The sequence below is a fragment of the Aotus nancymaae genome, unplaced genomic scaffold, assembly GCF_030222135.1.
Source record: "Aotus nancymaae isolate 86718 unplaced genomic scaffold, 86718_ANA_hifiasm-v0.15.2.pri h1tg000025l, whole genome shotgun sequence".
NCBI lineage: Eukaryota > Metazoa > Chordata > Mammalia > Primates > Aotidae > Aotus > Aotus nancymaae.
The window spans coordinates 14253495-14268123 of record NW_026988438.1 but is presented as its reverse complement, the minus strand read 5'-3'; the positions used below and the strand labels follow the sequence as shown (position 1 = coordinate 14268123).

The 14629-nt window shown below is 39.5% G+C and overlaps 1 protein-coding gene across 2 annotated transcripts in view; it reads right to left on the bottom strand.

Annotated features, from left to right (window-relative positions):
- SLC25A13 (solute carrier family 25 member 13) overlaps positions 1-14629 on the bottom strand; it is a 205200-nt gene that overhangs the window by 5103 nt on the left and 185468 nt on the right. For both annotated transcript variants that reach the window (XM_012450767.2, XM_012450769.2), the window contains one exon: positions 6010-6148. In XM_012450767.2, coding sequence (XP_012306190.1) covers positions 6010-6148 — 139 coding nt within the window. The remainder of the gene's footprint in view (positions 1-6009; positions 6149-14629) is intronic.

Sequence of the window (14629 nt, the reverse complement as noted above, 5' to 3'; positions counted from 1 at the left end):
TCCTTTTTCTTACTACTTTTCCCTAGGGAACTCTTATGAAACAGATGTTAGACTTCCAAGATTAATTCTACCAGTATCTTAAATTTTCTCTCATTTTCTGTCTCTATATTATTGTTACACATTACATTCTAGAGTGTTTTTTTTCATGTCTTTATTTTCCAGATGTCTAAATTTGGTCTTTGATCATATCCATTCTATCATTCAGAACTACCTCTTGATATTTAATTATGGCAATCTTTTTATTACTTTTCAAGAAAGCTTCTTTGCTGATTATTTCTTTCAAATCTGAGGACTCATATTAATTAATTATAGTTCTTAAAAGTTGTCTTCTGTCCCCTGAATTGCCTGTCTTCTCTCTAATTCTTCTGTTCACTTACCTTGTTGTTCCTTCATGTCTGAGGACCTCTGGCTGTCTACTGATATTATTCAAGTTCAAAGGATAGGAGATTAGTATTATACACAAATGTTGTGGGTGACTTCTACCATACTCTAGGTATGCTTCACCCACAGGTCTCTCTCCTGAACAGAAGGTCATCTATGGGCTTTGTATAACTGGGTGCAAGGGGTTAGGATAGGTTGGCAGGGTGTGAACCTTCCAAACTGCTGGAATGTTGAGAACTTTACTTAGAGGGTAGAATAATTTATTTTAAATTTAAATTCTTCTTGGGAAGAGCTGCCATCAGTTTATTTTTTCCTACCTCTATGGTGAAGGTCTGGAATTACCGTAAGTCCTGCTGTGCTTTGTGTACATTCCTTATACTTATCCTCTCTAGGGAAGCGATTTCTTTCTTTAGAATTCAGCTCTGAGCTTTTAACCTGGATACAACTGTCTCCTGAAGCTCCATATGAAAACCAGGAGAGAGCATCAAGCCTGGCAGTCCTGAAGAAAGTGCAGTTCCCTAACTCATGTTAGTGATTTACCCTAAAACCTCCACCTCCACTCCAAGCATTCTATTCTTCACTCAAAGGTGAACATTCTCTGGTTATGCTCTTGCATTAGAGGTAGTTTATCCTGCTGTGTTTTAGACTGTGGCATCTCTCAGTCCAGTTTCAGAGTCAATATGGCTATTTCCTGTCTACTGAGGGCCAGTGCTAACATTTTCTAATGCCAATAAGGCATTTTTTAAAAATGCACTTCCTGACATTTTAAGTCATTTGGGAAGATAGGTGAGATGGATGAATATGCTCAATCCATTGTCTTGATCCAATTTCTCCATGTTTTTTAAAGGATTTAAGGACTGCTTTTAAACTATTATAACTAGGCTTTATGTCCACATAATTAACAAATTTGTACCAAGAGTACTTCTCTCATAACACACAATCTAATGTTTGCAAAAGCATCATGATCACACATGCATAACACACTTCCACTTCTGTGTATTGGAACAGCTTTTACAACTTAATGTCAAGCTAATTAATTCAAAGGTGAGACCGTCACTACAGTTTGACTTGCTCCTGTATCTTACCACTCTGATAAGAATCATCTGGTATTATAGAGCAGTCTATAAAATTTGAGTAGTATTAGATGTATTTTATTTGGTATTATCCATAAGGCATATTGAAATGCCCTTCATTAATGAAAACGCACCATGTTAATTATAGAGAATTAGAATTTAATTTCTTCAATTTCAGGATCCCTGCTTTGGTCTTCACTTTCTAACAAAGCTGAGGTACTTTGCCAATGAACATGAATTCAAATGTTGGTTAGTCTTGTTCTATCCTGTTAAATAAGGGAGTAGATGTTCCAGTGTTTAAATATAGTCCCAGTTTATAACCAGATACATAAACTAAAAAACAAACAAACAAAAAACAAAAAAACCAAAACCCCGCAGTCTCTAGGTGAGGGTACTAATAACCACTTTTGCTAAAAGGCTACATATAACTAAAACAATCTAACCTCAAGGATAATACAATTTTTAGAAAGAAAAAAGTGAGATAATATTCTGAATAATTGAAATTACTATCAAAACATAGGAAGTGTGGTCATATTCAGTTAATCACAGATCTGTACTATTGATAACAGGCTGATGTTCAGCAAAAAATATTTTATGTATAAGTGATCAATTTAAATATGGTACAAATAAAAATAGTCATGAGACATTTTTGTTTTGTAAGTTAGGAGCCAATAATTATTCATTGTAGTTGCCTGAAACTCCATCTAAAAAAGGAGGATTTTTTATATTTTGAAAGATGCTTTTCTCCTATTAAATACTTTCTGGGATTCTCTGAATACTACCATGTATTCTTTCCCTAGGAAATGCCTTTGCTTTTCCTAGTAACCACGAAGTGAATGTGGGGACCTGATCCATCCTTCCCCCAACAGCCCATTCAGGGTCAGCGCACATTGGTGCTTGCTCACTGCCCTTCTTGGGGTTGCACAGGGCACAAAAGTCTGCTTGCCCTTCTTCACACTGAACTCAGCTCTGCCTGAGCATCCCAGCAAGGTCCCACGCTCAGCCCTGCTCACTCCATGACATCACTCCTGTTCACTGAATATAGATTTTTTATATTTACCTTATAACAAAATGCATTATTAATCTTTTTTTAACTAATTCTAATACATTTCTTAGACATTTTAGTTTTGATTTTCAGGTAAACAATCATTTATAAATAATGATTGCTTCCTTTCTTCTTTTATAGCTTTTTTGTTTTTTTATTTTACCATGCTGACTAGAATCTCCAAAATAAGGCTGAATAACAAAGATGAGAGAGGCATCCTTGTCTTATTCCTAACTTTAACTGGACTGGTAGCTATGACATTGGCCACTGGCTTCTGATATCTGTTACTAAATTAAGAAAGTAGCTTACTTCACATTATACAAAAGACCATCAAGCTTTGTAGCTTATTCACTCTTTGAAGACTAAAATCAACAGGGCAAATTTGGTCTTTTCCCATTTTACCAGAAAGGGGGGATCAGGAGGAAGGTGGATAATAATAGTCAGTGCTCTTTAGGATAAATACCTAATGCATGCAGGACTTAAAACCTAGATGATGGGTTGATGGGTGCTGCAAACCACCATGGCACATGTATACCTATGTAACAAACCTCCATGTTCTGCACATGTATCCCAGAACTTAAGGTATTAAAAAAAAAAAAAAAACAAAAAAAAGTCAATGCTCTATACTAAGTGTGGCAGCTAGCTCCCCAAATGGCCCTCAAACATCTGCACCGATGACATTCATGCCTCTGCTTCTCTGTCATCTTGAGGCGAGGTCATAGAAGACACTGCAGCTTCTGCCTTGCTTTCTCTCTCTCTCAGACTTTGCTCTGGGGAAGTCAGCGCCCATGTTGTGAGGGTATCCAAGCTGACCTATGGAGAGGCCCACATGGCAAGGAACTGAAGCCTCCTCTCAATAGCTGTGTCACCGAGCCATCTTGAAAGTGGCTTCTCCAATGTCGGTCAAGCCTGGCTGCCATTGTGACTGCGACTTCATGACAGACCTGGAGCCAGAGGCAGTCAGTGAGCTGCTCCCACCCCACACCTGTTTCCTGACTCACAGAAACTGTGAGAAAATAAATATTAGTCGTGTTAAGCTGATTAAGTTTTGAGGGAATTTGGCATGCAGCAATAGATAACAAATACAAAAGGCATTTATAAAGACAACAGGATGGCAAGAGGGCTGAACTAACATCAGCATAGGTATGTCAACTACTTCAAACTCTCAAGAATAATGGGGCAATGGCTGAAAAACAACCATACTTTTTACCAGCAAACTCACTTCAAATAATCTATTTCCCTTAAAAAAAACATTCAAAGTAAGGGAAAAGCCTTTAAGCATACTACCAGCTATTTAAAAATTTTTGGAAAAAAAAATATCTAAAATTGAGAAATAGATAAGATGCAGCAATTAGAAACTATGTTTGGAAAGCTTTAAATAATATGTAATAAAATTACTATTATTATTGAATACTTACTATATAGCAGGCACTATTTTAGATCTTTACATCTATTAAATCACTTAATCCTCAGAATAATCATCTTGTAAGGTAAGACTATTCTTATCTCCAAATGCAGATGGAGAAATGGCAGAGAGGGACTGACAAGCGTGTGCAGCTCACACAGAGTGGAAACACTGGATTTGCACTTGGGTAGTCCAACCCCACAAGCACGTGTCATTAACTGCTTTGTTATGATGGGTAACAATGCTCAAGATCCAACCCTAAGTGAAAACTGTTTACACAAAGTGTGATCACAGCTCTGTGACAAACCTGAATGGGGGGAAATGAGCAAAAATGTTAAACAGTGATTATCTTAGAGTAGTAAAATAATAATTAATATTTTTGTTATTTGCCTGTTCTAGTACTTTCCAAATATTTTACAATGAGTGATATTACTTTCAAAATCATTTTGAAAGGAAGAAAATGTACCTTAAACATAAGAAATCTCACCAGTCATTTTATAACTCTGGCAGTATGGATTACCCTCCAGAGACAAAAATCGTTTCTGGGTAGCTGTCTTCTCCAAGAGAAGAGTTAAAAATGATATTTTTATGGTGTGAGGAAAATGAGGCTGAGGAAAGAGTCCTGGACCTTGATCTAAGCTCTACTACTTAACTTCTAATTTCACAGTTTATGTTTTGGAGTGATTGAGAGACAGATTCTTTGGGATTCAATATAATACTTGGCTAATGTTTACTGAGGATTTACTATATGCTAAGAACTATGCCAAGTCTTTCACAAGGATGCTCTCATTTGAGCCTCACACACACTCTGTAGTAGGTACAGTTATGATCTCCATTTATAGCTGAGGAAACCGAGGCTGATGAGCAGTGAAGTAACTTGCCCAAGGTCACACACTAATAAGCAGTACTTAGTTATTCTCATTAGGTCCTACTTTATTTCAAGGAAATAATTTGAAATAAATTATAACTCTTTGATTAAAAACATTTTCTCATTTACACATATATGAGAAATGACATATAGGCCACCATGAGTCAAGCTAGAATTAAAATTGGGAATTTTATATTCAAGTCCTGAAATCATGATTTCTTGATGCAGATACAGTGGTATCATTGCTGCTAATATAACTGGGGTTTCCAAGAAGCCAGGAAAGAGTAACCCTGCCTCATATACCAGTATCACTGCCTTTGAAGAAAAGGGATTAAGAATTAAGGAGAAGCTACACAGGTTCCTGTGTCCAAGGGTTCCTCAAGCTGTAGCCAGGGTAAGTGGGGTGTGCACAAAACAGCAAACAACTTCCCAAAGCTGGGAGTTGTTCTCATGCTGTCTTTGAGAAAAGCATGGAGACTCTAGTTACATATCTGATGAGAGAAGCACAGGTATCAAAAAGGTTTGGATCCAGGCATCCTGTGACCACCTTAGAGTTTGTTAACTCATTAAATGTGACCACTTGGAGAGTTAATCCAGATTGTTCCTGCTTTTGGGGTCCCTGGACAAGAAGGAGCAGCAAAGAATGAACTGATCCCTGGCATGGCTAAATATTTTCTATCGATGTTTTCAATGGAGCACTGAAAAAGAGAAGATAGTTATTTCCATCTGTGATTTAATTACCACCATCCCCCCATAACACAAGGAGGAAACAGGTGTCTCTAATTGACCCAGGTCTTTTCTGGTTCGACTACATTTCTTTTCTCTATTATTTGAGTTCTCGATACGCTTTTAGGCACTATTTTGTTGAGACATCTTTAAGACACACGTATTCAAATCTTTAAAAACTTCTGGCTAAACAGTTATCATTCTTATGCTATAAAGTGAGACCATGAAATGATATGGAACTTGAATTGGAGTTCCACAATACTACAAAGTAAGCTAAGATTTAATGAGCCTTTTCTAGAGTTAAGAAATTAAGCTTGTCTAATAATCTCATCTACCAGAATGAAGATAATTTTTTTCGTTTTTTTTAGTAGCTCTTCAGAGCAATCTCTAGCCAACTCACATGCACCCTGTCCAGAACTATCAGCAAAAAATTTCACTGTAGTAGCATGCAGCTGGGGAAAGGGGGCAGCAAGGGTTGGGGAAATAACAGAACTCCATGGGGGACACTCACCAGCTATGGCACCAGCTAAGAGCAGGCTTCCTGGGCTAACCTGCCCATCTTCATTTGCAAAGGAAGCCTTCACATGAGCATAGCACGGAAAGTAGATGGCCGAGAAAGGAATGTCCCGCAGAAAGCATGCTTTGGCACCCTGCACATTTGCAAAGGAAGAAAAACCACATAAAACACATATCCCATTGAGGAGATCAAGCTTCTTTGGAACTCACCTCAGAACAAAATATTCCTGGAGAAGACCAAATTTGTACTCACACTTTGAAAGGGGAACAGAAAAAAAACCCAAATTCTCCAAGTAATAAATCTAAACTTTGTTTTTATAACAAAAACTAGTTTTGTTGTGTGCTGTGAGGAAGGGGGGTGGTGGTTCTCATTTATTCTAATGCTAAATCTTCAATTAAAACCTTATTGGAACTCTGCTTGTGACATCCTTTTAAATCCCTACTGGTGGCAAGTCACTGGCATTTCAAGAAAGATCTGTTCTCTGGTCTGACCAAAGATGGGTAATAGCAGTCAGGATGCCTCTTTGTTTACACATTAGGAAGTAGACGATTATACAGGTGGAGGGAAAAGGGGTTTGCTTTTTGTATTGTTTGGAATCTTTCCCAGAAATTACACATACATAAAAAATTATATCTTTTCACGGGGTTCATGGATCCTTCTAATTTACTTATATACTTACTTACCTGCCACCCAGGGTTTATGAAACATTGATAAATGCCTGCTCTAAAGCCTTGAAATATTCACAATAATCTGGATACATTTTAGAGCTGTGTGTAGAACAATCAGTTCCTACAGCAAAGTCTTCAACAAATAGTTTCTGTTGCCAACATAATGCCTTGCAGAGGCCCAATGAATTGATGAGTGCCCAGAAATATGATATATTATAATGAAAACCACAACATATATATGGTGTTTTAGGTAGGCTGAATGGGAAGGAAATCATCCCTTTTCAACAAGCAATGATTTAATACCATTTCTTTCACAGATTTCTAATAACTAAAAATTTCCACCAAATACAGAGATTCCCAAAAGAAAATAATGAATCCATCCAGAGTTAACAGATCTAGCCACACCCAGTGACATTTACTGAGGCCTAGTAATGCTGGATCTTCGGTATTTCTGACTGATGCTCCAAACTGTCAAAGTTCTTTAACACGACCTATCTGTTACCGTAGCCTTTGTTTTCCTGACGCCCACATCTCACTCCTGACTCAAACTCAGCTTGTGTGTAATAAAACCCTTAGTCTTTTTTCATATGAACTACTATTAATGCAAGTCTACTATAAGTTAATCTGATGTCCTGCCTTACACAAGTAACACAGGCAGGACATCAGATTTAATCCTATTAAATTGCATCCTAGTTTGGCTCATCCTTCCAACCAGAACAAATGCTTGGAATCTGGACTCTGTCATGTTGACTCTTTCTCAGTCAACTCACCCATGGATGCATAAGCATGCCTCTGTTCACTCTGTGTACACAGGTATTCAAAGAAGCACTCATCTACCTCATATACTGCCAACCGGCTCAGGCTTCTGTATCTTGTCCACTCCCAAACCGTTACATGTTTAATTAAATTTAGAATCACGGCCAGGCGCAGTGGCTCACATCTGTAATCCCAGCACTTTGGGAGGCCGAGGCCGGCAAACCATGAGGTCAGGAGAAACCCCGTCTCTACTAAAAAATACAAAAATTAGCTGGGCGTGGTGGCATGTGCATGTAATCCCAGCTACTCAGAGGCTGAGGCAGGAGAATCGCTTGAACTCGGAGTTGGAGGTGCAGTGAGTCGAGATTGCGCTACTGCGCTCCAACCTGGCGACAGAGCGAGACTCTGTGTCAACGAAAAATAAAAAAAAGAATGATGACAATATCCACCACACCCAAGCTACTCATATTAGGCATGTGCAAACTAATGTCCTGTACAGATAACCTATCAATTGCACATTTACTGAGGGCAATGCCCTTGGCTTGTTCAGAGGGCACCCTGGAGGTGGTTCCAGAGACAAATCCAAAACTCAGGACTCCAAGAGTTTTTTCCACTTCTCCCAGCTCTTTCAAAAGGAAAAAGGATAGTATTAATGTTAACATCTGTGTTTAATATCCAATCCTTTTCTTACAGTAATTTTTTTTTTAAGTTATAATTCGGGCAGTTACTGTGTAAGGGTAACAGTATCACCGTTTAGCTTGTTTTTCCTTCCTTTTCCCTTTTTGCCCCCAAGCCTTCTTGTAAGTGCTGCTAGCTATTCACCCACATGTAGACTCAGTCAAGAAGATACTCAATTTAGACATCAAATAATCAACTCAAATAACAATCACTTAAATCTTGGCCGGGTGCGGTGGCTCACGCCTGTAATCCCAGCACTTTGGGAGGCTGAGGTGGGTAGATCACAAGGTCAAGAGATCGAAACCATCCTGGTCAACATGGTGAAACCCTGTCTCTACTAAAAATACGAAAAATTAGCTGGGCACGGTGGCGCGTGCCTGTAATCCCAGCTACTCGGGAGGCTGAGGCAGGAGAATTGCCTGAATCCAGGAGGCGGAGGTTGCAGTGAGCCGAGATCGCACCATTGCACTCCAGCCTGGGTAACAAGAGCGAAACTCCGTCTCAAAAAAAAAAAAAAAAAAAAAAAAATCTTATGTCTGGCTCCCTCAGTTTAGTAAAAAATCTCCATATCCAGTTACCCGGGAGGCTGAGGCAGGAGAATTGCTTGAACCCGGGAGGCGGTGGTTGCAGTGAGCTGAGATCGCGCCACTGCACTCCAGCCTGGCGCCTGGTAACAGAGTGAGTCTGTCTCAAAAAAAAAAAAAAAAAAAATCTCCATATTACTGACTTCCTAAAAAAAGTCACTTTGGAATAATTTTTTAGGTTGGTATAATTCTTCCCACAAATTTTGCTTCATACTCTATTAGTTTCTACCTTTAACCACATTTCCCAATGTCTGCATCTTACAGCCAAGCTTTAGTCTGTGCTCTCATTTTCTTTGCTCGTATTTTCCCTTTTAATATTTCTTTTCCTTATTATAAGATACCGAGTGCTTATAATAGAACAGACAGAAAAGCATTAAAATTTTTAGTTGCTCATCATTTTCAACAGCCAGAGATAACCTCTACAAGTACTGTAAATGTACTGGAGCATTTCCATCAATAGAAACATTGACGACCATTCCATAGATAAGACCATGCTTGAGTGGTTCTGGGTTATGCTTTTTCTTCTTAAATACATAGTATGTTTTTTGTTTGTTTTGGGTTTTTTGGGAGGCCATTTTTAGTATTATGATCGAATACCTCTTTTTTTAGCCAATTTGCCTAAGTTTCCTTTCTATTCATTGTTTCAAAATAACAACTGCACTCTTTGGTCCTGGCTGTCATGTAGATTAGGCCCAATATGCCCACTCTTATCAAAGCTTTGTAAGGCCTTCACTTTCCCAGTTTCCTCTCCCTGGCCAGCCTAATGCTTTCCCCATAAAGCTACTCAATGCCCCATTCATCTAATCAATCAAGGTATACCTGTCACTCTGCATCTTCTTTGATGACTGTTAAGCTGGGAACATTAACCTCTTAAATACTACCTCTTCATTCATTTCAACCCCAAATACCACCCTTTCCACTGAGGATCTTTTAACTAGAAGATAGACAAAAAGTAGATTCTGCATCGCTCCACATTGTCTACCCTTTCTCAATACTATTCTGAATCTTCTTCATGCCCCTGCATCTGCCACATCTGCCTATGTCAGTGTTCTCTATTTCAGAGTGTAAACAACCAGGGACCAGAAACTATTGTCTGATTTCATTTATAAAATACTTGGCAAAATCTGTGGCTTTCAGTGGAGCCTAAGACATGTTACTAATGACACTGATTTTGCTTTGCTAATTCTGGAAAAAAAAAATCACACCTAAAAAGAGCAATAAGAGGTTTTGGGATATGTTGTCAGATTTCTATAAGAAAATTAAAGTGGCCAGGCGTGGCGTGGCTCCTGCCTGTAATCTCAACACTAGGAGGCCGAGGTGGGCGGATCACTTGAGTCAGGAGTTCAAGACCAGCCTGGCCAACATAGTAAAACCCCATCTCTACTAAAAATACAAAAATTAGCTGGGTGTGGTGATGGGTGGCTGTAATCACAGCTACTTGGGAGGCTAAGGCAGGAGAATCGCTTGAGTCCAGGAGGTGGAGGTTGCAGTGAGCTGGGATCGCTCCACTGCACTCCAGCCAGGGCAACAGAGTAAGACTCTGTATTAATAAAATAAATAAATAAAATAACATTAACTTATTTCTTGGAAAAATATATCAGAAACTAAAACCAAGCTTTTAGCTTTATTTATTTATTTATTTTTTGAGGTGGAGTTTCGCTCTTGTCACTCAGGCTGGAGTGCAGTGGCACGATGTTGGCTCACTGTAAGCTCTGCCGCCTGGATTCCAGTGAATCTCCTGCCTCAGTCTCCTGAGTAGCTGGGATTACAGGCACCTGCCACCACGCCTGGCTAATTTTTTGTACTTTTAGTAGAGATGGGGTTTCACCATGTTGGGCAGGCTGGTTTCGAACTCCTGACCTCAGGCGATCCACTGGTCTCGGCCTCCCAAAATGCTGGGAATACAGGCATGAGCCACCACGCCCAGACACTTTTAGCTTTTCAGAGAAAGATATATTATCTGTTGGAGAGATAAGAAAATATAGGAGGAAACAGTCACTAATTTTGTACTGAAACATTTAAGTTAAAAAAAGGGGATGAGGGGAGAAGGAAAAACAGATTAACCTGTCTTATGCTATGTGGCTTCACTATGATCAGAAGGCCATGGGAAGATATGACCTGAAATTATAAACATCCCTGACACGCAGCAAGAGTAAAGGCACATGAAGAATCAGCTGGGTTTTCTGAAGAAGGACCCATGAGTGTTCCACCTTCTTAGAGCCTCCTCCTTCTTCCTTGCCTGAAATCATGACAGTAATCATGTCTCCCTGTTACAGAGGCATCTACAAGAGATGTGAGATGTACTTCAGGAGATGTTGGAAAACACCTCTACATGGCTGAGAAGAAAGCTGGCTTGATTAAAACCAAAATATACAAACAATTTAATATCTATATATATAAAACCCTGAGGAAAGGGTAGAACTGCCTTGTGCAACACTAAAGGAAAAATGCCTAGAAATAGGTTGCATTTCATTTTCCAGGAATCAAGCAATGTGGTCAAAGTGTTTATGGACACTAGAACAAATGTTAGGATATGTAAGAAGTCTTTGGTGCCTGATTATCTGAGGAAAAGAAAGAAATGGAAAAGTCAAGGAAGCAAAAGAACTTTCACACGGTATGATCATCCTGTCACCCCAGCCATGTGATAAGCATCTGTAGAAATCAAGACCAGAACCTTCCTCAGCTGACAAAAATACCAAAGGCCACCTTCTTCAGGTGACTGGGGCAACTGAAACTTTGGGAATGAATGAAGTAATACAAGGGAAAGTCCTTGTAAGATATCCACTGCATTACAAACATTAAGGGACACAAATGTGTTCACCTGGAGGGCTGTGTCTCCTTGCCTCTCCTGGCACCTGCTCTAGTGTCTCCCTGCAGCAAATATGTCTCCCAGTAGTCAGGAGGCGGTCCTTCCCTCTCTTGCACTGCAGGTACCAAAGCCCAATTCCCAAGGAAAGACAGAGACTTACTAAATTTCCCTGGCCTCCTTTTCCCCACCACTTCCTTTAGGTCTTAGGCATAAAGGCAGGTGCCAATTTGTAAGACTGCCTTAGGCAATACCTGACCTGTTGCTCTTGCACAATGAAAAGGGAAGCAGGATGTTAAAAAGACTTAAAGTTCCAAGGGTGAAAATGTTTCTCTCCCGGATTCTTTGATAAATCCTTCACTTTGTGGTGAACACCCATTCTCCAGTACTACAGCAAAACACAAACCTGTTTGACTTGAATTCTACTCGTCCGAAGTATAATTTTTACTAAGTGATCAGCCATTCTGAACAGTCAACTTTATAACAAAGGGAAACATTCCATGCCGTAGACCTCCATCAGTAACACAAAAATATTACTTTGGCCATTTAAGAATTAATAAGTTACAAAGGTGTGCCACTTAAAAAAAATCTTTAAGCATTCTTGCCATATAAGAAAATCCCCACGTTTTCCTGCTTTGAGTATTTTTTTTTTTTACTCATTTTCTAAGCAGCTCTGCCTTTAAACATTCCCGGATTGGCCCTGAATTTCCTCAGGACATATCACAAGCACTTGGGGAAAATTAATAAATGCAAAATACAAGCCTCTAATCTCTTTCTATTCATTAAATATTTTAAAGATGAGAAATTTTGGGGTTCTTCTTTTTAAATAAAAGGCACACTAGTATCCAGACAGGGACAACAGAAATCATCTCAGGGTAGACCTATGTTATAAACTTGAATCAAAACTTAGATGTAGTTAATTATCAACTCTGCCTCCATTCCAATTCTATACCATGCTAAAGTCTCTCCATCATTCTCCTTAAGGTCTAGAAAAGCTACTTTAGGAAGAGGCCTCGCTTAACTTCAAGTTAACAGTCCACAATTGACATAGGCCAATTAGACAGGCTTAGAGATTCTGGTGGCAGAATCATCATGGCAAAAGAGTCATTTATTTTGCTTCTCATGCCTTTTTGATGTGGACACTGTGCTGAAAGCCCAAGGAAGCTATAATCAATTCTCAGGTTGCTAGGATCGTCCTTCAAGTTTATTTTGCCAGCTCTGCCTGACATGAAGTCGCCAATAGACACAACACAACAGGATTTGTACCTCTCTTTTTCTCTCTCTCTCGCTGTAACACATGCACATCAATTTCCAATATCTCTTTTTCTTCTTTTAAAACTCTTCATCTTGGATGGTAAATCACCTGCCCAATCAATCCAAAGTGGGGAAAAAACAGTCCTGAAGGATGGTGCTGATAAAGAAGTCAGGGCCAGGGCAGGTCTTTTCGCATGCTAATTCCTGCTTATTCTAGCTGTACCTGCAAACACAGCTCTAAACAGACTATTTCTAATACAGGGAAAGGTAATTACACTCACAAAGGCACCTCTGTGTTGGGCCGGGCACCAGGAGCCAGCAGGTCTGGGAGACGGAGGCTTAACAGAGACTCCAGCAGTGAATGCACATTGTCTAGCACGGGGGAAAATGCCAGACTGGGGACCCTGCAGCATTCAAGACAACAGTGGTGCACCTTGTCTGAGAAGGTTATTCAATGCTTCTGGCACCTGTCGTCAGAGCCACCCAGCCCTCTTTTCCTACCTTACAGGTTTAGAATTTATTTGGCATGTATAATTATATATTTTGGTCTTGGAGCTACAAACAATGGGCAGCATGTCATGACTTGATCCCTTAGCATTCCTCGTGGTTTCCCCCAAGCAAGTTAACCCTTAGATACACAGCTTGGCAGGGCCTTTCCAGCCCAGTGAAAGGACGGTTAGACCCCACCTACGTGGCTGAGATTTGAGGAGGGTGAGTTTCAGCATCTTGCTGAGAAATATCAATAGTGCCAAGGCTTACTATGAAATTGTGTCACCAAGACTTACTATGCAATTGTGTCACGGTGTTAAAACCAAATAAGCCAGCCAACATTTGAAGACTTGATATCAGTGAAAATGAAAATTATTTCAATTTGAATATAAAATATGAACGCCCATTACTTGGTTTCTTCAGTCCAGGGACTTTAGGGATATGGGTTTCTCCTTAATTTCATTGCAATTCTAACAAAATCATCTTGACAACTCCGGGTTTCCTGAAGGAAATGCTGCTGTGTCAGTTCTAGTTCTCTATTGTTCTACTATTGTACATTGCTTTGCCATCAACAATGCTCATCACTGAGATGGACTGAAAACCCTAGACATGGCACAGAGGAATGCTATTACATGGAATTCTAGTCCCGAAGCTGCTAGTCACATCACCTTCACAAAGCTAATCTGTAAAACATGTTCCACCTTTTCAATGATTCTTTTCTTTCCTTTCGTCTTTTCCCCTCATCGTTTTTCTCCCTTCCCTCTGCTCCATCACCTGTTTGGAGGATGTAAAGCCTATTTCTAGTCCGTTTACTCTGACGGTTTTAACATGCATACTGAACTTACTGTAGCCTTTCTTTTCCTCCCTCCTGTACAACACATGTCTTTAGACTACTTAAAAGTAACCCTATTTTATAAATAGGCACTTTAATTCTGGCTTTAAAAATATTAAGCATTTCAAATTGCTTAATATTTCTTAAATTATATGTATATTTAAATCAAGGCAATGTTATTTAGACTGTTAAAGTGAACTAAAGATGGCCTGAGAAGGACTTAATACTTCTATATTTGAGTCCTTGTGGATGAACTACAACCTAACTTAATAGGTAGGGAAGACTGAAAACCTAACTAGGAGTATGCACCTGTAACAATAGCTAAGTCTTGGCCAATTCCAGCAGCCATACTTCAACCACTCATACAGTGCTCAGTGTTCAAATAGGGCAGGGAAGACTGAAAACCTAACTAGGAGTATGCACCTGTAACAATAGCTAAGTCTTGGCCAATTCCAGCAGCCATACTTCAACCACTCATACAGTGCTCAGTGTTCAAATAGGGCAAATACAGAGCTGTAACCAATCCAGCTGTTCCTGTCCCTCACTT